Source organism: Erpetoichthys calabaricus, chromosome 15 (assembly GCF_900747795.2).
Source record: "Erpetoichthys calabaricus chromosome 15, fErpCal1.3, whole genome shotgun sequence".
NCBI lineage: Eukaryota > Metazoa > Chordata > Cladistia > Polypteriformes > Polypteridae > Erpetoichthys > Erpetoichthys calabaricus.
This window is the reverse complement of record NC_041408.2, coordinates 5548444-5575071: the sequence shown is the minus strand read 5'-3', so window position 1 is coordinate 5575071 and position 26628 is coordinate 5548444. Positions and strand designations below refer to the sequence as shown.

Here is a 26628-nt window from a genome sequence, read left to right as displayed (position 1 = left end):
ATCGCACATTTGTGATAATAGAATACTGAACGGTCTCATTATTTGATGCTACCATCCCTGCGGTCCTCCAGCTCTTTTCGCTCCCAGGAGTCCTTCTCAATAATTAAATAATTAGCCGAAGTTGGAACTGTAGAAACAAAAATGTATATTTCCACACTCCAGTAGACTCTCGAAAATTTCTCAAGAGAATCCGCGTCTTTGCTTTAATATAAAAACTTGATGTTTTTTTTTTCTCACTCCAAGAATTAACTAAGGGCGTCCAATTATTATTATTTTTTTTCTTCCTCAGATGTCATGTTTGTTTGCTTTTTCAGGATTTGACATTCTTATCATAGATATGCTCTGTCGATCGAGTATTTCTGCATTTCTTAATACACTTTTAAAATAACAGTGCACATTTAAGGGTGGCATGGTGGGACAGTGGTTCACTCTTCTGCTTCTCAGCACCTGGGACTTCAGGTCCTGGTTAGACAATATGGAGATTAGGAAACTGGACGTGAGACTCACTGGGTGACCCCCAATTTTAAAAATAATGGGAAAAGAGGCAGCTGGGGTACCAACCCAGCCACTCTGTTTACTGCAAATGTCCTAAAAACAAAACAGAGATGGGCACGCGGTGACATAACAGGAAAGAGACACACTAAAGGCCTATTTGGCTTTTCCAAATTCTCAGCTTCCTCAAGCAGAGAACGTGACAGTGTCTCTGGATTTATATGGACCCAACCAGAAGGGGTGGAGCTTTGGTGGTGGTAGGTGGAGTTTAGGTTCCCTCAGCTGGGCGTCTTAAAGGAAAGCTGGGGTTCCAACCCGGCCACACTGTTTACTGTGATTGTCCTAAAAACAGAACAGAGATGGGCACGCGGTGACGTAACATGAAAGAGGCGCACTGAAGGCCTATTTGGCTTATCCAAAGACTCAGCTGTCTCAGGTGGGTCAACTTCTGGGACCTCTGCCATGAGGTGCTGCTCTCCTGAGAATGTGATGGCGTCTGTGGATTTATATGGACCCAACCAGAAGTGGTGGAGCTTTGGTGGTGGTAGGTGGGGCTTAGGTGCTGGGCGTCTCAAAGAAAAGCTGGGTTTCCAACCCGGTCACCCTGTTTACTGTGATTGTCCAAAAAACAGAACAGAAATGCCTATTTGGCTTGTCCAAAGGCTCGGCTCTCAAGTGGGTCAACATCTTTTACCTGTGACATGAGGGGCTGCTCTCCTGAGAATGTGACAGCATCTTTGGATTTATATGGTCCTGACAGGAAGGGGCGGGGCTTTGGTGGTGGTGGGAGGGGCCTAAGTGCCCTCAGTTGGGTGCAACGGAGTCTCAAAGAAAAGTTTGTGTGCCAATTGGGCTACCCCATTTACTGCAAAACAGCACAGAAATGGGTGCACAGTGGAGCAACAGAAAAGAGACGTACAGGGCTAGATGCCTTCTAAGCCTATTTGGTTTGTCCAAAGACTCGGCTTCCTCAAGCGGGTCAACGTCATGAGGGGCTGCTGTCCTGAGAATGTGACAGTGTCTCTGGATTTATATGGACCAAACAAGAAGGGGCGGGGCTTAAGTGCCCTCAGCCGGGTGTCTCAAAGAAAAGCTGGTGTTCCAAACAGGCCACCCTGTTTACTATGATTGTCTGAAAAATGGAACAGAAATGCCTATTTGGCCTGTCCAAAGACTCGGCTCTCTCAAGTGGGTCAACATCTGGGACCTGTGACATGAGGTGCTGCTCTCCTGAGAATGTGACAGCATCTTTGGATTTATATGGTCCTGACCGGATGGGGCGGGGCTTTGGTGGTGGTGGGAGGGGCCTAAGTGCCCTCAGTTGGGTGCAAAGGAGTCTTAAAGAAAAGTTGGTGTGCTAAATGGGCCACCCCGTTTACTGCAAAACCGAACAGAAATGGTCGCACAATGGAGCAACAGAAAAGAGACGTACAGGGCTAGATGCCTTCTAAGTCTGTTTGGCTTGTCCAAAGACTCATCTCTTTCGAGAGGGTGAACGTCGGGGAGCTCCGTCATTTGGGACTGTTGTCCTGAGCAAGTGACCCTGGCTTCTGGGAGCTCTCAAATGGTATAGTCCTGACCAGAAAAGGCGGGGCTTCTGTGCTTGTGGGTGGGGCTTACGTGCCCTCAGAGGCAAAGGAGTCTCAAAGAAAAGTTTATTTATTTATTTACAGTGCATCCGGAAAGTATTCACAGCACATCACTTTTTCCACATTTTGTTATGTTACAGCCTTATTCCAAAATGGATTAAATTCATTTTTTTCCTCAGAATTCTACACACAACACCACATAATGACAACGTGAAAAACGTTCACAGAGAAAGCACATGTACATAAGTATTCACAGCCTTTACCATGAAGCTCAAAATTGAGCTCAGGTGCATCCTGTTTCTCCTGATCATCCTTGAGATGTTTCTACAGCTTCATTGGAGTCCACCTGTGGTAAATTCAGTTGACTGGACATGATTTGGAAAGGCACACACCTGTCTATAGAAGGTCCCACAGTTGACAGTTCATGTCAGAGCACAAACCAAGCATGAAGTCAAAGGAATTGTCTGTAGACCTACAAGACAGGATTGTCTCGAGGCACAAATCTGGGGAAGGTTACAGAAAAATTTCTGCTGCTTTGAAGGTCCCAATGAGCACAGTGGCCTCCATCATCCATAAGTGGAAGAAGTTCGAAACCACCAGGACTCTTCCTAGAGCTGGCCGGCCATCTAAACTGAGCGATCAGGGGAGAAGGGCCTTAGTCAGGGAGGTGACCAAGAACCTGATGGTCACTCTGTCAGAGCTCCAGAGGTCCTCTGTGGAGAGAGGAGAACCTTCCAGAAGGACAACCATCTCTGCAGCAATCCACCAATCAGGCCTGTATGGTAGAGTGGCCAGACGGAAGCCACTCCTTAGTAAAAGGCACATGGCAGCCTGCCTGGAGTTTGCCAAAAGGCACCTGAAGGGCTCTCAGACCATGAGAAAGAAAATTCTCTGGTCTGATGAGACAAAGATTGAATTCTTTGGTGTGAATGCCAGGAGTCATGTTTGGAGGAAACCAGGCACCGCTCATCACCAGGCCAATACCATCCCTACAGTGAAGCATGGTGGTGGCAGCATCATGCGGTGGGGAACTGGGAGATTAGTCAGGATAAATGGAAAGATGACTGCAGCAATGTACAGAGACATCCTGGATGAAAACCTGCTCCAGAGCGCTCCTGACCTCAGACTAGGGCGACGGTTCATCTTTCAGCAGGACAACGACCCTAAACACACAGCCAAGATATCAAAGGAGTGGCTTCAGGACAACTCTGTGAATGTCCTTGAGTGGCCCAGCCAGAGCCCAGACTTGAATCCGATTGAACATCTCTGGAGAGATCTTAAAATGGCTGTGCACCGACGCTTCCCATCCAACCTGACGGAGCTTGAGAGGAGCTGCAAAGAGGAATGGGCCAAACTGGCCAAGGATAGGTGTGCCAAGCTTGTGGCATCATATTCAACAAGACTTGAGGCTGGAATTGCTGCCAAAGGTGATCGACAAAGTATTGAGCAAAGGCTGTGAATACTTATGGACATGGGATTTCTCAGTTTTTTTATTTTTAATAAATTTGCAAAAATCTCAAGTAAACTTTTTTTCACGTTGTCATTATGGGGTGTTGTGTGTAGAATTCTGAGTAAAAAAATGAATTTAATCCATTTTGGAATAAGGCTGTAACATAACAAAATGTGGAAAAAGTGATGAAGCGCTGGGAATACTTTCCGGATGCACTTTATTTATTTATTTATTTATACATAAACTTGTCGGTTGGGGGAAGGACAGGAGTCAAAAAGAAATGTTGGGAGTGCCAACTGGGCCACCCTGAAAATAAGAAACACCTGACAGTGCACTATAACAACATCTCTAGGCATTAGTTTTGAATTTATAAGCTTTGGGGAGCGGTCCAGTCTCAGGGTAGGAGCTCCATAACGTGGGTGACACTCATGTCCTGAATGAGATGCTACTTTCCAGAAGCTCCTCGCTTTTATAGCTCCTAGTCTGGAAGTGACAGGGTCAGTTGCCCTCACTGGGCATCTTCTCAGAGCTGTGCATGATAAAAGTGAATTGAGAGTGAGCGATCGCGCCCCCTGGTGTCCTGGAGTGGTAGTGCTTACCTCAGACGAGTCCAGATCGTGACCCTTCAAATTACATGTGTGAATATATATATATATGTGTGTGTGTGTGTGTGTATAATATAATATTTTGTAATAAAGAACACAGACAAGTGTGAAATGTTTGGGCACCTGTAGGCAAACCCCGTGTAATTTAAATAAAACATGGATCATAGACGCGTTGAATAAACAAGAAAATACCATTGCAGACGTGAGTCTCCAAGTAAACTGATTCAAGATGGCGGTGCTTCCGCTAATAAGGACGAGGCGGGTCCAGGCAGGCGGACACCAGAAGTGACATCACGTGTGCTAAAGCCGCTCTGCAGTGGTGTTAGTCAACAGCGCCATCTTGTGTTGCGACCGTTATCTGAGCCTGTAAGCTAACCCGAACCCCAATGTGCACACGTGTGACGATGCATGTTGTGGACGCTAGGGGTCGCTGTTGTCCCTTAAAACCCAACAGACAGATGCACAGGACACAAGTTAAAAGCACCCAGAAGATATTTATTCAATATTTTGTCTTCTGCGGTGTTCCCAAAGCACCACAGCCGCCAATACATGATAATAATCACTGTTCTCCCTCTCTCTATAACTCCTCCACACCTCCCAGCAAGTGTTGTCCACCTCCTCCCGACTCTTCAGCAGTCCCTTGTAAAGTCCTTGACGTGCTTGACGTCCTTGAAGTGCTTCTCCTCTTTCCGTTCTCATGGCTTGCCAGCACTTCCAGTTCAAGTTCTTTGATCAGCCCGGAAGTCCTCGTCATCCCCTACTACTTCCGGGCTTGGTGAGAACTTCATCTCCCACCATCTTTCCACAGCGTCCCCACCCCGCAGGGCAGTGTTGCCAAACTCCATGTCGCATAATGCACTGCCGCAGTCCTGGGACGCTGCCATCTACCTTCTTGGGGGAGGTAGTGTCCTGGAAAAAGCAGCCATACCCAAACCCCCCCCCCCCCCATCCTTCCATCTCAGGGGCGGCCGTCTCCTACAATGTATACATAGTAAAAGAGAAGCGCAGAACAGGCTGATGAGTTGGGGTCTCTTGCAGCAAACCCCCATTTAATGGATCGGAAAACAAAAGATAACCAAACCGAAGAGACTTTTGCGTTTGTCGTTGCTCTTTATAAATAAACGTGTAAGGTAGGGCAGCTCCCAGTTTCAAAGGAGCCTTCAACAAACAGCCCCTGAAATGTGGCAGTGGTACCGCGCTGGCCCTGACGTTTTTATTTATTAAGTGCCACTTTATTGTGACATGGCACGCGGCCCTGGTGACGCTAACATTGCTGACTGCACACTAATGATGCTCTGCTGCTTGCACAAGGTATGATTCGAATGCACCGTGTAACGAAAACCTGTCCATGTTCTTTTGAAGACCCCTACCACCACTTGTCTCCGATTAGTTTTCTAATAAACTCCTTTCACGTTTCCTTTTTCTTTCTCATTTTTTGCGGCCGTGTGTTTCGAATCTCTCGTGATCAGCAAAATGATTCAATTTACAAACAAATTAATAAGGCTGACCTCAAATCGAGGCCTAATTAGCAACAGAAAGTGAACCACTTAGGGCCGAAGTATATTTACAAATCCAACATGCATGTTTAATTAATCTGATTAGCATACCGCGCCGTACAGTAAGCGGTGGGCAAAAGGGAGAGGCGTCCTAGCATTCATCACGCTGATGACCTCCAAGTGACCCGCTGCTCCCCGAGGTGACTTCATTTCCACTACAGGTAATTGGCTCCGGGGGAATCGTGGGGATGCTTCTTTGTCAATCCTGGTACTTTTGTAATGCGATCCGTGTGCCAATTAGAACGCTCATTTGCAATTTTAAACATTTTCCTGGAATATTTTGAAGAAGAAATTAAATGAAGATTATAAGTTCTTTGGATGCCGGGTAAATAGCACAGATGGTATCCGGGAGTATTAACTTAAAGTTCAAATATTTCTGACTTCAATAAATACGACCTATAGAAGGTATGCTTAATCCTCACATAAAACAGTTTTTAATTAAAAAGGGATTACAGATATAAACTCCTGCTTATTGTAAAGAACTATAAAATAATCTTTCCTTCTGCAAAACTGGCACAGCGGTGAATTTACTTTCCAGCTGATCCTGTGTTCTCGGTTTATGCACTTGATGCCCCCCTCAGTCTCCTGGATCACAGACTACCTGACCAGCAGGTGGCGCATTGTGAGGCACAGGGACTGTGTGGCAGAGCCTGGCAGAGTATAACACCGGGGCACCTCAGGGGACTGCCCTGTCTCCCTTCCTCTTCACCGTCTACATAATGAATGGTCCGTACAACACCAGCCCTTGAAGAAAGTTCTCTGATGACTCCTCCATGGGACGGGTGTGTTGATAATGGAGATGCGGCCAAACACAGGGGGCTGCTTGTGACGGTCGGGGTCAGCTCCATGCTCCCAGTTTCATCCACTTTCTTGGAGGTGTTTTTACAGTCACCCTTTTAATTATTATTAAAATGAATTTACTCTTTTGTCAGATTGAGTTCTTCTCCCATGTCTCGGAGAATTTTCTTATTTGGTAAATTAATCCATGCTGATATGTGTGTGTGTGTGTGTCTGAGAGAGTGGGATGTGCAATGACCTCGAGCCCACTCGAGTGGTGCTTCCTCTGTTGTGCTCCCATGTTACTGTTATAGACTTGCTCAAGTGCTTCTGAGAATGCCGTGCTATGCTGTGTCTAAACCGACGTATCCGATGCAATCAAAGTTCATCTCCGAGCTTCCACTTGGCTCAAGGCGAACCTCACAAAGCTTCTTTCACTCTTTGTATCAACTCAATTTTTTACGCTGCTCTGTTAGACATCATTCTTCTTCTATAATGTTCTCACTTATCCTTAGGTAGTTTACTTTGCCATAATGAGTTTTTCTTTCGATCCTCCTTCTCTTGTAGTGAGCTTTATAGCCCATATAGTGCGTCCCTACTTCATTTTCTTTTCATGTGTTTAATCTGGTTTGCAATATCCCTCTAATTCTTTTGGTCAATGCTTTTCCATTTTGACTCCTTTGCTGTTTCTGTTTCTCAAAAGATGGAGCCTTTAATGCCTCTCTTCCTGCTCTATCTATCTATCTATCTATCTATCTATCTATCTATCTATCTATCTATCTATCTATCTATCTATCTATCTATCTATCTATCTATCTATCTATCTATCTATCTATCTATCTATCTATCTATCTATCTATCTATCTATCTATCTATCTATCTATCTAATCCTGCCGACTATGCTATCTATTTATCTCTATCTATTGTGGTGAGTAGCCAGGGGTGGTACCCAGCCGGGACGCCCAGGAGGACTGCAGGAGGGCTTATGCCTTCTCCAGACCACGAGGGGGCGACCGCCCTGGTGGATTTGGGGACCATGGGAACTGAGCTTGGAAGCTCAACCCTACAGGGGCCCGTGGTCCCCGCCAGGCGGCGCCCCAATGCCTATGGAGCCCTGGCCCTCAACACTTCCGCCACACCCGGAAGTGCTGGGAGGAAGAAGACCAGGGACACCCGGAGTGCTTCTGGGTGCACAGCCGGTACTTCCTGTACACTGGGGAGTGCCGGCGGAAGATTATCGGAAGACACCTGGTGCACATCCGGGTGATTATAAAAGGGGCCGCCACCCTCCGTTCAGTGGCCATCTTAAAACTGGATAACAGCCCAGCTCACGTATCGTCAAGTCTACCATCAGGGCTTTTCTGGCTTTGAATATTCTGTGACATTCTTTGGGGGAAAGCCTGAACCCAGCAGTGCAACATAACAAGCAGGGTGATTAAGATCCTTTCACTTTTTTTCCATTTTCTTATGTCTCACCCTTGTATTAAAATCATTTCCATTCAAATTTTCCCCCAAATCAACCAATGTGTAAAGCAAAAACAGGAATTTAGCCATTTGTACAACTTAAAAAATGAAAATCTATTACCTGGAGCTGTGAGTAAGTAGCACTGACCACCACAGTGATATGTAGCCCCCAAATATGACACCGGTCACCATCCTTAAACATCTATCCGGCCCGCTCAGTTATTCAATTTCTGTTAAGCGTTCCCAGGCAAGAACCAGAAGCGGACAAACGTCTTGCCGTCCCACAGCCTACGCCATATGGGGACTCCTAGTACAGCACAGATTTGGAAATTTAAAAACAAATTATTTTTAAGTGTGATTCATTTTCATTAAAGCACAGGAACCAAATGACAAATTACTGTGCAAAAAAGTTCTTTGAGTAAAAAAACAAAACAAAAATTGGCTGTAGAAATTAAAACAGAAAAAGAAAAATATTTCCAAAGGTTGTGTATAAATTTTTACAGCATAAATCATCAGAAAGAGTCAAGCAGAGGAGGTGTTGAGAAGACTGTAATGAGCTGCTGGAACAAGAGGAATGAGAGCAGACACAGAAATAAAGGAGGGCGGCAGGAAGACTCTCTCATTCTGTCCACTATGGGGCTTCAGGCCTGAATGAACACAGGGAGGCGAGGAAATTGTGGGCGGAGCTGGACATCCTCTATGTCTAGAAAAAAGAGGAGATATTGTTAGTGGGAGCGCCCTTCTCATCCCAGGAGGGTATTGCTTACCTCATCAGAGCCAGGAAGGTGGCCTCCAGGCTCACATGAGTGACAGTATATAGTGCCTTTCATAATGTACACCTTTTTTTCTTTCTTTGTAAGTAAATTGTTTAAATTCTTTCTTTCTTTCTTTCTTTCTTTCTTTCTTTCTTTCTTTCTTTCTTTCTTTCTTTCTTTCTTTCTTTCTAAGTAAATTATTTAAATTCAGTTTCTTTCTAAGTAAATTGCTTAAATTCAGTTCTTTCTTTCTTTCTTTTTAAGTATCCATCCATCCATCCATTGTCTCCCGCTTATCCGAGGTCGGGTCGCGGGGGCAGCAGCTTGAGCAGAGATGCCCAGACTTCCCTCTCCCCGGCCACTTCTTCTAGCTCTTCCGGGAGAATCCCAAGGCGTTCCCAGGCCAGTCAAGAGACATAGTCCCTCCAGCGTGTCCTGGGTCTTCCCCGGGGCCTCCTCCCAGTTAGACGTGCCCGGAACACCTCACCAGGGAGGCGTCCAGGAGGCATCCTGATCAGATGCCCGAGCCACCTCATCTGACTCTTCTCGATGCGGAGGAGCAGCGGCTCTACTCTGAGCCCCTCCCGGATGACTGAGCTTCTCACCCTATCTTTAAGGGAAAGCCCAGACACCCTGCGGAGGAAACTCATTTCAGCCGCTTGTATTCGCGATCTCGTTCTTTCGGTCACTACCCATAGCTCATGACCATAGGTGAGGGTAGGAACATAGATCGACTGGTAAATTGAGAGCTTCGCCTTGCGGCTCAGCTCCTTTTTCACCACGACAGACCAATGCAGCGCCCGCATTACTGCGGATGCCGCACCGATCCGCCTGTCGATCTCACGCTCCATTCTTCCCTCACTCGTAAATTGTTTAAATTCTCTTTCTTTCTTTCTTTCTTTCTTTCTTTCTTTCTTTCTTTCTTTCTTTCTTTCTTTCTTTCTTTCTTTCTTTCTTTCTTTCTTTCTTTCTTTCTTTCTTTCTTTCTTTCTTTCTTGAGAATGAGAATTGTGAGACTCATTCTCAGGTAATGTCTCAATTTGCAAATCAGATGAATGAGAATCAGGCACCGTGATCCTGGGTGTTGATTCAGTGTGTGACTGAAATGAACGAGAACCATGAAGACTCACTCTCGAGTAGTGATTCAGTTTGCTAATCAAGTGAATGAGAACTGTGAGACCTGTTCTCAAATAATGATTCAATATGTAAATCAAACGAGTGAGAATTGTGTACCTCATTCTTGGGTAATGATTTATTTACAAATTTAAATGAATGCGGCTCATGACATTTGTTCTTGGGAAATAATTCAGCTTGCGAATCAAATGAATGAGAATCGTGAGACTCACTCTCGAAGAGTGATTCAGTTTGCAAATCAAGTGAATGAGTCTTGTGCACCTTGTTCTTCAATAATGTTTGTTTGCAAGTCAAATGAATGAGACTTGTCCTCAAATAATGATTCCAATAATGATTGATAAACTTGTGTTGCTACAGCTCCTAGTCAGGGTAAGCCATTTTAGCTTTGGAGGTGGCCCAGAAGCCACAGAGCTTTTTGGTTTCCCATCTTGTCATTTCCTCTTGTGGTGACACAGCACCGTTCATCTGGATGGATTCTGCCCCAAATGTTTATTTGCTGATATCTCCAAAAAAAAAAAAAAGAAAAAGAAAACGGTTAGTACTTATCAAACGAAGTATTTTGTCAGAGGAGTAAATAATCTAGGCATCATTTTTTTTTTAATTTGCCATTTTTGCCCATCAGTCTACACTCTAAAACCCATATAACAAAGTGAAAGCATGACTTCAGAAAGGGTTGCTTATCTACACTACAAGAAAGTAGGCAGAAAGTGAAAGGGTCTAAATACTTTCTGAATCGGATGTATACAGGTCGGTACAAAAAAACAAAAAGGTAGCCCCGTATTCAAGGGAACAGCTCACTTCGATTGTGACGCTGGCTCCCTCAAGTTACCATGCCAAGGATTCATGAAATACATAATTCAGCAAATGCTGGCATACTGCTGGTTCAGTGAGCATTGCACTGCCATTAAGGGACTCTCTCGTCTGTTTGCCTGACACCGTCGCTGACATAACAGAGTACATCAGAACAAGTCCTAATAAGTTGATCAAACAATTATTACAAAACAACGGGGTATAACAAAGGCCATGGCAGCGTGTACTCTATAATTTGCAGGTTGATGGTGGTGTAAACCAACAGATCTAGATAGATAGCGTAGTTGGCAGGATTAGATAGATGAATAGATAGCGTAGTTGGCAGGATTCGATAGATGGATTAATAGATAAGCGTAGGTTGCAGGAATCGATAGATAGATAGATATTAAAGGCACTATATCATAGATAGATAGACAAACATGGATCTGATAGATAGTGTAGTTGGCAGGATTAGATAGATAGATAAGCATAGTTGGCAGGATTTGATAGATAGATAGATATAAAAGGCACTATATAATAGATAGATAGACAAACAGAAGTGCAGGTACCGTAGTTCATGAAGACTGCCACTTAGTGTGTCAGAGGTGCAAATAATCCAGGCAGGTTTCCTCCTGGCCAGGTTAGGCACCTTTGACAATTCTGATTAGGATGCTGGCCAGCGCTTGCCATCCATTAGATAGACAGATAGACAGCGTAGTTGGCAGGATTAGATAGATAGTGTAAACACTAAGGGTCACCACTAAGCCCCATATATATATACATATATATATACAGTATATATATATATATATATATATATATATATATATTCAAATCATAGGCAGCTTACCTTGTGAGAGTCCCTGTTGGTGTCCCCTATTGCTGGTTCTGTCACATTCAGTGACTGTCTGATGATATCCGTGTTTGCCCCTTTGCTAGACAGCAAATAGCGTGCTGCTTAACTCTTTCAGGGTGGATATCGACTTTTGTCAGCAGGAGGGGTTGACAGCAGTAAGCAGCTGCAAACTGTAACAAAACTCACCGTTACATTTTAGTTAGACTCTCTTTTCTAGAAGGAAAGTTAGCTTCGTTGGTTTGACCGAGATTTCCCTGCCCTTGCGGGTGTAGTGAAGAGCAAACAACGACAAAAATATGAAAAAAATGGCAAGAGATAGAAGCGAATGCACAAAGAAAACTACTCCATGGACAACATTTTGCATTTTATCGCTGAATTGGACTCGGACCTGTTGGACTCTGATTTTGGTGCAAGTGATCTGGAGATCGAAAACGAAAGTGAGGTACCGGCACCCGCTGATCGATCTCCAGCTAACCATGGTGCCGAACACGTTTGTGTGGATGAAGATCGCCACTCATAGTGACACGAGGTACAAACTAGAGTGCGTTGTGCTGTGACCGTGACTGCTGCTGTCCCCAGCCCTTGTGGCGCGAAGACAGCCTGACAGCCAGTGTGACACGCGTTCCTGCCAGCCTTCATGCCACCTGTGAGCGTCTCGAGCCACAAGAGACTGAACTGATGGCCGCAATACCCAGCAACTGATATTTTAGGTTGATTTATGTGGGAAACCCTTGCTTTGGGTGGTGCATTTTTTGGAAAAAAATATTCAGCCCTCAAAGAGTTATTGAACTGGAGGAAGGGTTAACCATGCAAGATATTAGATGGACCCCGAAAAAGAGCTGGGGTACCACCAGGTGACCCCGTATAATTGAAAAGCATGCAATACTTGCAAAGAATGTCTGTTCAGATGGGAACTGAGCTCAAGATGGCCAAACTTCCGGTCATGTGTCCAGGAAGAGGCGGGTCCAGGCAGACAGACCCCGGAAGTGGCGTCACAGATGTTACAGCTGTCAATCATCCAGTCTGCAGAGAGAAGAAGGGAACAGGCATTAGAACACAGCGCCAACCCCTGGAGCTGGCAGGTGATTACAATCACCAGAGCACCTTAAGCTGTCCCCTATGCACACATGTGTGACAACAGGTATTGCGATTTCAGAAGTAATCTCAGCCCCTTTATGGTTATATGGTACATACCACAAGAGACATCTGACAGAGGAGATTCCCTTTAGTTGGTGAGGTGTAAAACATCTGCGTTCCTCGGCACTTCCTTATATGCGTTGTACTTCTCACTGTGCCCCCATGGGTTCTCCGCTCTCAAACACACAGAGCTGCCCCTACAACTAAAGACAAAATCAAATCTGTTTAATGTCGTGGGAGTGAGTCGCAGGGTACATCAGACTAGACGACTGAGCTTCACGGAGGGCGCCGTCAAATGCCGTCAACTTGCTAAGACTGTATTGAGTAAATTTAGGCTACAGCTGAAAGTCACTGGAAAAGTCGACTGGCCTTAAGTGACAGTGCCATCTAGTGGCCCGTGCTGGACCTACACCTCTAATCCTAGTTTAGAGGCTTACAGGGTCAGCGTTTCCTCAGTTTTGTAGACAGTACGTTGAAATTCATGTTCAGAAAGGGTAAGCCCCGAAGCTGAGCATGTGGACGGCCCGTTCTCTGTTCTGAACATCTGATCCTCTCATGCCAAGTGAGATTTGTCTGCTGCCAGCTGTTGGCATGGACGGGTTGTACTGACTGACTGCCAGCCCTCCAGCGCCTTTCAATCACTCTTATGTCTGAAGCACACACAGCACCTGGGAGGGATTCTCAAAACCTGGTTCATCTTGTCTTGCCTTCCTGGCAATCAACAGTGGTCTCCATTTGCCAGCAAAGGGTATTTCTCTCCTTCTAGGTGGTCCTGTGCTCTGATCTGTCCTGTATGCCTCTTTGGTTTGTCAGTCCCTCACCAGCTGGGTATCCCCTGACACTATAAAAACATTTCAAATAAAACCCCTTGCTGCTTATTGTAAGCTCGGGAGCTGCTCTCTTTTTTTAGGAGAATCAAAGGATAAACACGGGAGTGAAAGCAGACGGTCCGGGAGTCTTCACCTCTCTTAGCAAATGAAAGCCTTCCTTGGCTCCATTAGTAAATGCAAATGCATACATCACATTCCGTCAGCCTCGGCACTTAGGGCTCCTTTTCCCGCCAGACGGATGCACACGGTGATAAATGACTTTTTGTTCATTTAGAAGAATTGTCCCACTGTGGCAGGCAGGCAGTAATGGACGGCTCGATCCTCAAGGTATTTCTAAACAGAAGCAGTGGCTTTTATTACAATTACAGCTACAAATAAGCATGGCGTAGTTAGAATGGGACCCGCATGCACCATGTTATATTATTTAATAGGTGCTTCACAGGAGCAGCATCTCATAAAACATCTCCAGTAAAAAAAGAAAAGTAATTAAATGCCTTATCAGAGTGTGGTGTTGGGGGAAAAACGTCTTCTCTGTGAGTTACGGTCGTACTGCTTCCCAGCACACTGTTCAGGGAGCCATTATGCTTATGTGCATCGGCTTTTAAGGCAAAATTCACTGGTATGTGTGTGTGTGTGTGTGTGTTGCTGGGAGGGGTGGGGGGGCAAACTTGTGCAGTCTGTCCGTTTTATAGCACCTTTCACATCTATCTATCTAGATAAGCGTAGTCAGTAGTATCTATCTATCTATCTATCTATCTATCTATCTATCTATCTATCTATCTATCTATCTATCTATCTATCTATCTATCTATCTATCTATCTATCTATCTATCTATCTATCTATCTATCTATCTATCTATCTATCTATCTATCTATCTATCTATCTATCTAATGCTGCCAACTACGCTATCTATCTATCTATCTAGATAGATAGCATAGTTGGCAGGATTAGACAGCTAGATGGATAGTTAGCGTAGTTGGTAGGATTAGATAGATAGATGGATAGATAGCTTAGTTGGTAGGATTAGATAGATAGATAGATAGATAGATACTTTAATAAATGGATAGATAGCGTAGTTGGTAGGATTAGATAGATAGATAGATGGATAGATAGTGTAGTTGGCAGGGTTAGACAGATAGATGGATAGCGTAGTTGGTAGGATTAGATAGATAGATAGATAGATAGCGTAGTTGGTAGGATTAGATAGATAGATAGATAGCATAGTTGGCAGGATTAGACAAGTAGATAGCGTAGTTGGCAGGATTAGACAGATAGATGGATAGATAGCGTAGTTGGTAGGATTAGATAGATAGATGGATAGATAGCGTAGTTGGTAGGAATAGATAGATAGATAGATAGATAGCGTAGTTGGCAGGATTAGACAAGTAGATAGCGTAGTTGGCAGGATTAGACAGATAGATGGATAGATAGCGTAGTTGGTAGGATTAGATAGATAGATGGATAGATAGCGTAGTTGGTAGGATTAGATAGATAGATGGATAGATAGCATAGTTGGCAGGATTAGACAGCTAGATGGATAGTTAGCGTAGTTGGTAGGATTAGATAGATAGATGGATAGATAGCATAGTTGGCAGGATTAGACAGCTAGATGGATAGTTAGCGTAGTTGGTAGGATTAGATAGATAGATGGATAGATAGCATAGTTGGTAGGATTAGATAGATAAATGGATAGATAGCGTAGTTGGTAGGATTAGATAGATAGATAGATGGATAGATAGCGTAGTTGGTAGGATTAGATAGATAGATGGATAGTTAGCGTAGTTGGTAGGATTAGATAGATAGATAGATTGCGTAGTTGGCAGGATTAGACAGATAGATGGATAGATAGCATAGTTGGTAGGATTAGATAGATAGATAGTGTAGTTGGTAGGATTAGATATCTATCTATCTATCTATCTATCTATCTATCTATCTATCTATCTATCTATCTATCTATCTATCTATCTATCTATCTATCTATCTATCTATCTATCTATCTATCTATCTATCTATCTATCTATCTATCTATCTATCTATGTGGATCTCTTGGTTTACACCACCACCAACCTTCAAATTATGGAGTACACACTGCCATGGCCTTCGTTACACCCCGTTGTTTTGTAATAATTGTTTGATCAACTTATTAAGACTTGTTCTGATGTACTCTGTTATGTCAGTGACAATGTCAGGCAAACAGACAATAGAGTCCCTTAATGGTGGTGCATTGCTCACTGAACTAGCAGTATGCCACCATTTTTTGAATTATGTATTTCACGAATCCCTGGCGTGGTAACTTGAGGGAGCCAGCGTCACAATGGAAGTGAGCTGTTCCACTGAACATGCCGTGTCTTTTTTCCTGCAAGCTCACACATGACAGAACTAACAAAATGAAATCAAATCCACATAGGGCCTTCTTCACTTGATTCTGTCTGTTGCTGGTAAAAGCAGCTCTGAGCTTCTTGCTCTACACGGGGCTACCTTTTTATTTTTTATTTATTTATTGTTTTCCTCCAGCCTGTATACAGCCAATCTTGAAAGCATTCAGACCCCTTCACTTTCTGCCTTTCTGCCCACTTTCTTGTGTTTTAGATTAGAAACCCATTCTGAGGTCATGCTTTCACTTTGGCATTATGGGTTATTGAGTGTAGACTGATGGGCAACAATTGCAAATTTTATCCAATTAAAATGGAATCAACACCAACAATAAGTGCGGGGGTCTGAACTCTTACTTTCCTTTGTATGTTGTGTCACATTATTTGTTCTTATAAGTAGGAAAAATGTTGCCTGCCGGATTTTCGATGCTTCTTTTGAGTAGCGGGTGTCGCACACAATATAAAGAGCTGGCAAAAAACAAAAGAGTCCGCTCCCCGGTCAGACAGAACAAAGCAGCTGCCAATCAGCCCAAGACAGTGAGCTGCGTGGGAGCAAAGGGCACCGCAGCTCGATGTGCGCCTGTCAAGGTCATTTTGAAGCAAACAACTTGTAAGATTTGTTAAAGCAAACGCCCGGACAGGCAGAGAGAAACAGTCTTCGACATTTGAAGGAGTCGCCACGGGATTGTCAGATAGCAGCACATCAAGTCAGAGGAGCTTTCACTGCAGGCTAAGCGTTAATCCTGATTCCCGTCCGGAGCTTCTCCTCAGGTCTTTAGCCTAATTTAATTTTCTTTTTGGTTCATTCTCCGTGGCATCAGTGCGGCTTACCCAAAGATCCTTTCCAGATGTCCAACATTCACACACCTGTTAATTGTTTTGTAAATATCTTTGTTTGTTTCTTCCTGTAAATTTGCCTTTTGTCGTTCCCTGTTTACGTTGAGGACTCCTAGTATTACAGGTGGGCTGCCTTAAGATTCACCCAAACCCAAGTCTAATTGTTCTGATTTTTACCAAAAATATGAGAATTTTCTGAAAATGGATCAAGAGGTGACCCGAGGCACATTACCAAAAGAACGGCCTAAATGAATTGAATTGAATGGTGGTCCAGAATTTCCACAGTGAAAGGGGAAAACCAGGGGGCTACAGCGAGAAAAATACAAAAAAGAAATGCAAGGTATGAGCTCAGAGTTCTAGTGAGATGACTGAGTGGTGTCACCACGTTCAACAGTGGCAACGTCATGGCGTCTCACGGCACTGCACAGCCCACGCCCCCTAGCAACCGCCATAGCAGCTGTACGCAAAGGGGCGGTGCCCATGAAGGCACAATCAATAATAATAATAATTCTCAGTCAACAGCTTTAGTCCCAGCCACCTCAGCCAGTACCCCCTCAAGACACCTAAAGCCTGGCTTCACCGCCCCCATCGCAATCTCTTGCCGTGCACATGATGGTCCGCAAAGCCCCCCAGAGTTCAGCATGTATAATCCACCCCGGCAGAGCCGTTCCTCTCAGTCGCAGTGGAGGGGGGGCACCCTGTGTACCACCCCGACTCTCACTCCTGATCTCACTCTTCATTCTTTTACAAACATCTCTCTTGATTTACTCCCTTTTTTCCTCTCTCTCTCTTTCTGTTCTCAATCTTTCCGTTCCATTCCCACCTTTTTTTTTTTATTTTCGCCTCTGTCCAACTCGGACGCCTTGTACCTTTTGTGGGGTCAGGAGCTTGACTTAAATCCTGTGGAATGTCGATGAGGAACAGCTGAGTCGATCGCAATTGCATGTGAGCAAGCAGTCATCTGGTTCCCCTGTCGCACACACCGCGCCCACGCAGCTCCTCAAGTGATACCCTCCCATGCCCGTCAAACTTGAGCCGCGCCGTGGACTCCTAGTGCACTTCGCCACGTTAACAAGAAATCAGAAGAAAAGTGAAAGTAATTAAAGTAAGCTGGAGATTCACAACAGAAATGATGGCCGTTACGGTCGTGCCGGGGCTTCCTCCATAGCTTTTTTTATATTCCTTCAGTCTTTTGCGTTTTTGTATTAATTCTTTTGCGATTTAGGTTGCAAAATCGTTTTTTAATTATTGTATTCCTTTTGTTAATCATTTTGTAACGCAGATTTTATCACCTTCTTCTAATGTAGTTTGTGTTACTTATTTTTCTTGTTATCCGTATGTTGAGCCCAGGGGGGCAGGCCCTCCTGACACTCCAGTTGTTCAGGTTGTCACTTTTCTCATACTGGAGCCGCTGAGGTGTTGGCACTTCCTACTTTTGTTATTCAGAAATGTAGTGACTTTGTTTTCTTTGTAATCCTTCGTTTTTTTGTAAATACTGCGTTATTTTAAAATTTTTGATACTTTGGAGTATTTTTTTTTTTTTTTGCCATTTTTGCATGTTTTCTGAGTAAAGCTGGTCATCGTCGGTGTGGAATTTTCATGCCAGACCTGCGTCCACATTAGATTTCCTGCCACAAAGGGCGACCGTATGCTTAATCCAATATCACGTTAGGGATTTCCTACTCTGGGAGAGGCTCCAGCCCCCAAGATTATGAATTGGATTATGTGAATTTGAGAATGTATTGTTACGCCATTATATAATAAGCCCCCCCGGGGGGGACAATTGCACAACCAAGACAGTGATCTATTTTTTATAAAGGGGCTGGCATCCAGTAGAATTTCAATCGAACAGAAGATGGACAGTTCTGGAAAGGACCAGAGAGAGACCTCTTAGAGCCTGGAATGGTCCCGGAATGATTCCTCCAGGATTTCCATACCCATTTCTCTGGGTAGAACTGAGAACTGGATTGCCCAGGGTGATGAACTCTGTCTATCTTTCTTTTGGTCCTTGAATCTGAGAAAGTTGGGGCTCCTGCTGTAATCTGAGGTCTTGGTCAGTTAACGGTTTTCCACTGACCTCATGCCACCAAGTGCCCCTGATCATAACAGAAAAGTAATGATATTCATAATATCCATATATTTGTTTTATTATTACTCATGCCGTCTTAAGCTCTTTGAAAAAAATCACATCCTAAAATTCTGAAAGCGCACAGTCTTTAATTTTGCTCTCTTATTTTCTCCCCAGGATGCCAAACTCCGTGAACTGTTGGATGTCGGAAACCAGGGGGGCAGACTGGAGAATAAAATGCTCACGGTGGTCTGTGGACCAGACCTGGTCAACATCACTTATCTAAACTTCATGGCCTTTCAAGAGGACATTGCAAAGGTACGTCTGCTGGTTTATACTCGGTGCTTATTCATAGAAATCAAACAATTTCCTTTCGTTCTTCAAAGGTGCTCATTGCATGTGTCATTGTAGGGCACTGGAGACGACCCTCGGTGTAATGCGTGTCACGAAGAGTGGACCTCTGATTGACCACTCATGTTTATGTTTTATGAGTGACTCCCAGCAGTCCCTGTAAACAATGTATGATCCCCAATGGCTCCTTTAATTAATGTATGACCCCATAACCACCCATTCTATAAAATGCATGATCTCCAATGGCCCCTCTAAACAGTGCATTATCCCAATGGCCCCTAAAAAAATGTATAATCCCCAATAACACTTCTATACAATAAATGATCTCCAATTGCCCTTTAAACAATGAATGGTCCCCAGCAACCCTCTTTATACAATTTATGATCCCCAATGGCCCTCTAAATAATGTATATTCCTCAGTAACTCTTCTCAACCTCTTATGGCCTCTCTAATTAATGTATGCTCTCCAACAGCACCTGAGACCAATGCATGATTCCCAACAACCCCCTAAACAATGTACAGTATGATCCTAATGCCCCCTTCTATGCAATTCGTGAATCCAAATGTCACCTCTGAACAAAGTATGATCCGCAGTGGTCCCTCTAAATAATGCATGATTCCCAGTGGTTCCACTGAACAATGCATGATCCCCAAAGGCTCCTTTAAAAACAACGTTTGATCCCCAGTGACCCCCTAAACACAATATATGATCCCCAACAGGCCATTCTATGCAATTCATGATCCCAAATGGCCTCTCTAAACAATGTATGACCCCAACAGTCTCTCTAAACAATGTATGACCCCAATGGTCCCTCTAAATAATGTATGACCCCAACGGTCCCTCTAAATAATGCATGACCCCAATGATCCCTCTAAACAATGCATGACCCCAATGATCCCTCTAAACAATGCATGACCCCAACAGTCACTCAAATTAATGTATGACCCCAACGGTCCCTTCTAAACAATGTATGACCTCAATGGTCCCTCTAAATAACGTGTGATCCCCAACGGTCCCTCTCAATAATGCACAATCCCCAGTGGTTCCCCTGAACAATGCATGATCCCCAAAGGCTCCTTTAAAAACAACGTATGATCCCCAGCAACTCCATTAACACAATGTATGATTCCAAACAGCCCCTTCTATGCAATTCATGATTCCAGATGGCCCCTCTAAATAATCTATAATCCCCTGTTACACCTCTAGACAATGTGTGATCTCCTATGGCCCCTCTAAACAATGTATAGTCCCCCAGTTGCTGCTCTAAATAATGTATGATCCCAAGTGGTCTCCTCTATAAAAGATGAATGGTACCAAACAACCCCTGTAAACAAAGCTGCTGAAGTTTCCATCCATTTTCATGAATTTGGGTTTGAATCCTATTTGGGGTACTGCCTGTGTCGAGTTTGGATGTTCTCCCTGTGCCTACATTTGTGTTCTTCAAGTTATTCTGGTTTTCCTCCCACATCCTAATCAAAAGCATAAATAAACTTAATGGCAGCTCTCAACTGGGCTAGGGATGAGTGAGTGTGGTTTTGAATCTCAACGAGGACCCCAATAGAATGGCATCCCATTCAAGGCTGGTTCCTATCTTGTGTGCTGCTACCCAAAATCCCATGGTGGGATTTTGGGATTGGTCCATGGTTTTAGAAAACCAATCAATGGATGCCCAAGTAAATATTTCTGTTTTAGTGTGGTGTAGCGATCAGCACCACTGCCTCATATTTCCAAGGACCTGGACTCGGTTCTCTTTCTGATCTCTGACTATGTGGAATCTGCATGTTCTCCCTGTTTTTGTATTAGTTTTCTTCTTCTTCTCATTATGAGCACTGGACCCCCACTGCTCTGTTCAGAACAATTTCATACCTTTCCCCCAGATTGTCAGGATAGGGTTTAAGATCCCCTTGACCCTGTGCTGGAATACACAGAATGAGAATGTGACGTTTTATTACTTCACTATGACTGAGGGTAACGCACTTTACCTTGTGTCTTTGGAGATGTCTATTATCCAGGAGCTGTTATGTTTAATTGTTTGTGCTGCATGCAGTGATGGGTGGATTTGGGGGTCTGGATTTTGATTTTGGGTGCGCTCCTATTCCATCTGGTTGCTGGACATCCATAAAGTGCTGCCGACCTTGCCACTTTTCTCTGCTTTTATCTCTATCAGCCCAGCCCAGGGCAATAGTTTCCCAAGAGTTTTTGATGTTAATTATTATCTTAATTACACTGTTATTATGTTAATTAGCTATGCTAATGGGAGACAGTCCTGTTCGCACACCGGGCCAATTAAGCTGCAGTAATACCACGGCAGCATGTCTGTAAACTGAGAGGAAAGAGCTAGAAGACCCGGAGGAAGGCCACACGGCCTCACTTCACAAATCAGATGTGAACTTGGGAGCCAAGCGCTCCAAGACAGCAGTGCTAATTGCCACTCAAGCGTGCAATCCAAGTAGAAAGCCATTTTGTGGAGGGTGAAAAATTTCTAGTCTTCCAGCGGTAGATTAAATTTATGATTGGCGAAGCATCTGATAAAAGGGCAGGCAAGTGTGCAGTCCTCACGTTAACCCCTCCTATGTCTTCTCGACAGGCACCCTTCTCAAGGTCACATGGGTGTGATTCTGTCAGGGTTTCATTACAGGCGTCCGTCTTTTTTTTAATCCTTGCACGTTTATTGTGATGTTTTTTGTTGTGTATTATTTTAATACAAGTGTATGTCACTTGTTGTCGATTCTAAATTGGCCCTAGTGTGTGCTTGGTGTGTTTGTGTGTGTACTGTGGTGGGTTGGCACCCTGCCCGGGATTGGTTCCTGCCTTGTGCCCTGTGTTGGATGGGATTGGCTCCTGCAGACCCCCGTGACCCTGTGTTTGGATTCAGCGGGTTGGAAAATGGATGGATGGATGGATGTACAGTATGTCACTTGTTGAATGCAGGTAGTGGAACACATTTTAAATATACTTGATATTTGGTATCTGTTGCCTTACATCTACCATCGGTGCTCGTCCTGCTTCTTAGATTCTGTCAACCTTTATTTAAATGTAGTGCCATTAATGTATTTTCTTCCTTTTTGAAATTCTGTTAGTTTACAAACCTTTCTTTTTGACATTGGGACCTTTGATTTCTGATTAGTATTCTTAATGTGGCAACGGTGAAGTCTGATTTTTGGTTATGACGTTGGCTTCTCTTAGTCTTGCATTCTGCTTCTGATCCCCACCCTACAAAATCTCTTTAGTCCAATGACAGCAGAATATCTGAAAATTTTAAAAATAAAACCCGGCAATGGAAATATCACCCAACATACATCTCAGAGGTATTTCAAATAATGTGTTACATTCACGACATTCAGGGGGGATTATGGACCATTCTTCCTTTCAAAACTTCAGATCTAATCCTGTCCACTACTCTATCTATCTATCTATCTATCTATCTATCTATCTATCTATCTATCTATCTATCTATCTATCTATCTATCTATCTATCTATCTATCTATCTATCTATCTATCTATCTATCTATCTATCTATCTATCTATCTATCTATCTATCTATCTATCTATCTATCTATCTATCTATCTATCTATCTATCTATCTCTATCTGTAGTGACTCTCCTCTCAATCCTAGGAGATGGGCCCTCTGAGTTTTGATGGCCTGTTTTTTAACTGGTAAAAGGAACATCAGAGGGCTAAATTTCATTGTGTAAGTTTTTTTTTTTCTTTTGTAGTTTTCTAAATATAGCACAGAATTCTGAAACTGGAACTGAGATTCTGTATAACAAACAGAAATAAATATCAAATTATTCAATAAAAACCGACAGCTTTCCAGTTTAATTTGCTCCTTTCATTTAAGAAATCTCCCGCTGCTGTTATTGCTTGACTTTCAAAATAAATTATTAGTAACTATTTATTATCTCAACAGTAGGTGAGTCACAGAGGTTTTTGCTATTTTAAGATCACAAATGTACTTTTCGGCAGGCGTTTTGTACATGTGAGCCGGAGTGTACATATTTTGACATTCTGTTATGAATTAAATTTTCGCCGTATTTCTCTTGTGTTTGTCGTTGACGTTCTTCTCTTTTTATGGGTCGGTTGAGCTTGCCTTGTTTTAAAGGGGTCAAACCTAAGTGCTACTTTTTCAACTTTCCGTTTTGTGCCCAGAGAAGTTCTGCTCGTTTTTCACACCCTATCTCGGCGCTATTTAAGTGGATTCTGAAGGTTTATCCCAAAGGGTTCGTGTTCTGTCAGGTCTTAGGGAGTACAGTATGTTGGAAATGTCCACCTTCTGTCAAACATAATGCATACAACATGTGGAACGATAATGAAAGACGTTGTTGTCTCGAATATTTCCAAAAACTTTTTATATCTTTGGGCTCCCCCATCTCTGGGACTGAGGTCACCGAGGTGGTCAAAAAATGCCTTGGTGGCAGGGCCCTGGGGGTGGATGAGATACGCCTGGAGTTCCTCAAGGCTCTGGATGTTGTAGGGCTGTCTTGGTTGACACGTCTCTGCAACATCGCATGGACATCAGGGACAGTGCCTGGGGTGGTGGTCCCCCTCTTTAAGAAGAGGGACCAGAGGGTGTGTTCCAACTACAGAGGGATCACACTCCTTAGCCTCCCTGGAAAAGTCTATTCGAGGGTCCTAGAGAGGAAGGTCCGTCAGATAGTCAAACCTCGGATTCAGGAGGAACAGTGTGGTTTTCGTCCTACTCGTGGAACAGTGGACCAGCTCTACACCCTTAGCAGAGTCCTGGAGGGTGCATGGGAGTTTGCCCAACCAGTCTACATGTGTTTTGTGGACTTGGAAAAGACGTTTGACTGTGTCCTTCAGGGGAATCCTGTGGGGGGAACTCCGAGAGTATGGGGTACCGGACCCCCTGATAAGGGCTGTTCAGTCCCTGTACAATCAGTGTCAGAGTTTGGTCCGCATTGCCGGCAGTAAGTCAAATTCATTTCCAGTGAGAGTTGGATTCCGCCAGGGCTGCCATTTGTCACCGATTCTGTTCATAACTTTTATGGACAGAATTTCTAGGCGCAGCCAGGGCGTTGAGGGGGTCCGGTTTGGTGGACTCAGTATTGGGTCATTGCTTTTTGCAGATGATGTTGTCCTGTTTGCTTCATCAGGCCGTGATCTTCAGCTCTCTCTGGATCGGTTCGCAGCTGAGTGTGAAGTGGCTGGGATGGGAATCAGCACCACCAAATCCGAGACCATGGTTCTCAGCCGGAAAAGGGTGGAGTGCCCTCTCAGGGTTGGTAGCGAGATCCTGCCCCAAGTGGAGGAGTTCAAGTATCTCGGGGTCTTGTTCACGAGTGAAGGAAGAATTGAGCGTGAGATCGACAGGCGGATCGGTGCAGTGTCCACAGTGATGCGGGTTCTGCATAGGTCTGTCGTGGTGAAAAGGAGCTGAGCCGTAAGGCAAAGCTCTCAATTTACCAGTCGATCTATGTTCCTACCCTCACCTATGGTCATGAGCTATGGGTAGTGACCGAAAGAACGAGATCGCGAATACATGCGGCTGAAATGAGTTTCCTCCACAGGGTGTCTGGGCTTTCCCTTAAAGATAGGGTGAGAAGCTCAGTCATCCGGGAGGGGCTCAGAGTAGAGCCGCTGCTCCTCCGCATTGAGAGGAGTCAGATGAGGTGGCTCGGGCATCTGATCAGGATGCCTCCTGGACGCCTCCCTGGTGAAGTGTTCCGAGCACGTCTAACCAGGAGGAGGCCCCGGGGAAGACCCAGGACACGCTGGAGGGACTATGTCTCCCGGCTGGCCTGGGAATGCCTTGGGATTCTCCCGGAAGAGCTAGAAGAAGTGGCCGGGGAGAGGGAAGTCTGGGCATCTCTGCTCAAGCTGCTGCCCCCGCGACCTGACCTCGGATAAGCGGAAGAGGATGGATGGATGGATGGATGGATGGAATACAGATGAAAATGGTATGGACAAAATCGATGGAACCCTTAAGCTGATATTTTGTTGCCCAACCTTTAGAGTTTGCACTCCCAGCACACCAGCGATTCCTGGAGGTCTCCGTGAGACATCTGCACTTGTCTCCACAGGTTGTTCGGCCCACTCGCCCTGAGCAAACTGTCAGGTTTAAAGGGGTCTTCTCCAGAGTGCATGTTCTTGCAATTGATGTTTGATGAATTTCAAATCAGGGCTCCTAGAGACCTACTTCAGCACAGTCCCATGTTTTGTTCTTCACCATTCTTGGATGCTTTGTGCTGTGTGTTTTGGCTCCTTATCCTGACCTGTGACTGAGACGAACTTTCTGACCCTGGGCCATATGTTTCACTCCAGAATGTCTGGATAGTCTGGAGATTTGATTGTTCCCTGCACAGACTCAAGGCACCCCATGCCAGATGCAGCAAAGCAGCCCCCAGACATCACCAAACCTCCCTCATGTTTCACAGTTGCTCTGGTGCTTTTTTCTTTGGACACTTCATTTTTTTCGTCTTTGGACATGGAACAGTATGACTTGCCAATTAGCTTCAGTAGTGTCTTACCTGCCCAAAGGACCTTCTCCCAGAAGCATTGTGGCTTGTCAATATACATTTCAGCAAATTCCAGTCTGGCTTTCTTATGTGGAGTCCTCCTGGGTTTTCTTCCATTGAGCCCACTGTCACACAAAATGAGACACATGGTGTGATCAGACACTGATAGGCCTTTGACCTTGGAGTTCAGCATGAATCTCTTTGGACGATGTCCTTGGCTTTTTAACTACCATTCTCACTATCCTTCTGTCCATTCTGGAGTCGGCTTTTCCTCCTGCGGCCACGTCCGGGGAGGTTGGCATCAACCCCTTGGACCTTCAGCTTCTTCATAATATTTGCAGCTGTCATCACAGGAACATCGATCTGCTTGGAGGTGGTGGTCATCTAGCCTTTGCCTTTAACATGCTGGTCTATCATTTTCTTTCTGATCTCCTCAGATAACTCTCTCCTTTGCTTGCTCTGGTCCATGTTCAGTGTGAGGACAGACGATGACACCAAACAGCAGAGTGATGACTTGTCTGCATTTAAATTGCACAATTGGAGACGTGTGTGTGATACGAATTCAAGAAAACAGCGAGTTTGAAAAATCACTCAATTCCAATTATTTAGGATTTTTTTCTTGAGGTTCCAACAAATGTGCCCAGGCTCTTTTAGAAGACCTTCGTAGAAGAAGCAATGCTTGATCTCTTGTCACACTTGATTTGCTTTACTCGATGACATCTCAAAAGCACACAGTTGCAGAAGGGACAAATGCTTGTCATTCCGTCACTTTTCTGGGAGCTTACAGCACTTTTTAATTGAGTTTTAAGGGGACCAACAAATATGTTCATGTCTGTACTGTATATCCCCATTAGTGACTCTCCTGGCTATAAAATATCTATATCTATAAAATATCTAGATAGATAAAATATGTGTGTGTATATATAATCTATGTATGTAGCTGGAGATCCACAAAGGGAGAAAATGACTCAGGTATCTTAAAATTGCTTTTTATTTTTAAGCTTTCAACAACCTACCAGGTGTCACCATCAAAGGAACATGATTAGACAAACAGTAATCAAGGGCAATAGATATCTATCTATCTAT

The 26628-nt window shown here is 44.2% G+C and overlaps 1 protein-coding gene across 1 annotated transcript in view; it reads left to right on the top strand.

The window, feature by feature from the left end:
• LOC114666239 (1-phosphatidylinositol 4,5-bisphosphate phosphodiesterase beta-1) overlaps nucleotides 1–26628 on the top strand; it is a 550124-nt gene that overhangs the window by 304103 nt on the left and 219393 nt on the right. Inside the window, 1 exon segment of the mRNA XM_051919279.1 lies at nucleotides 18890–19030. Within this exon segment, the coding sequence (XP_051775239.1) occupies nucleotides 18890–19030 (141 nt within the window).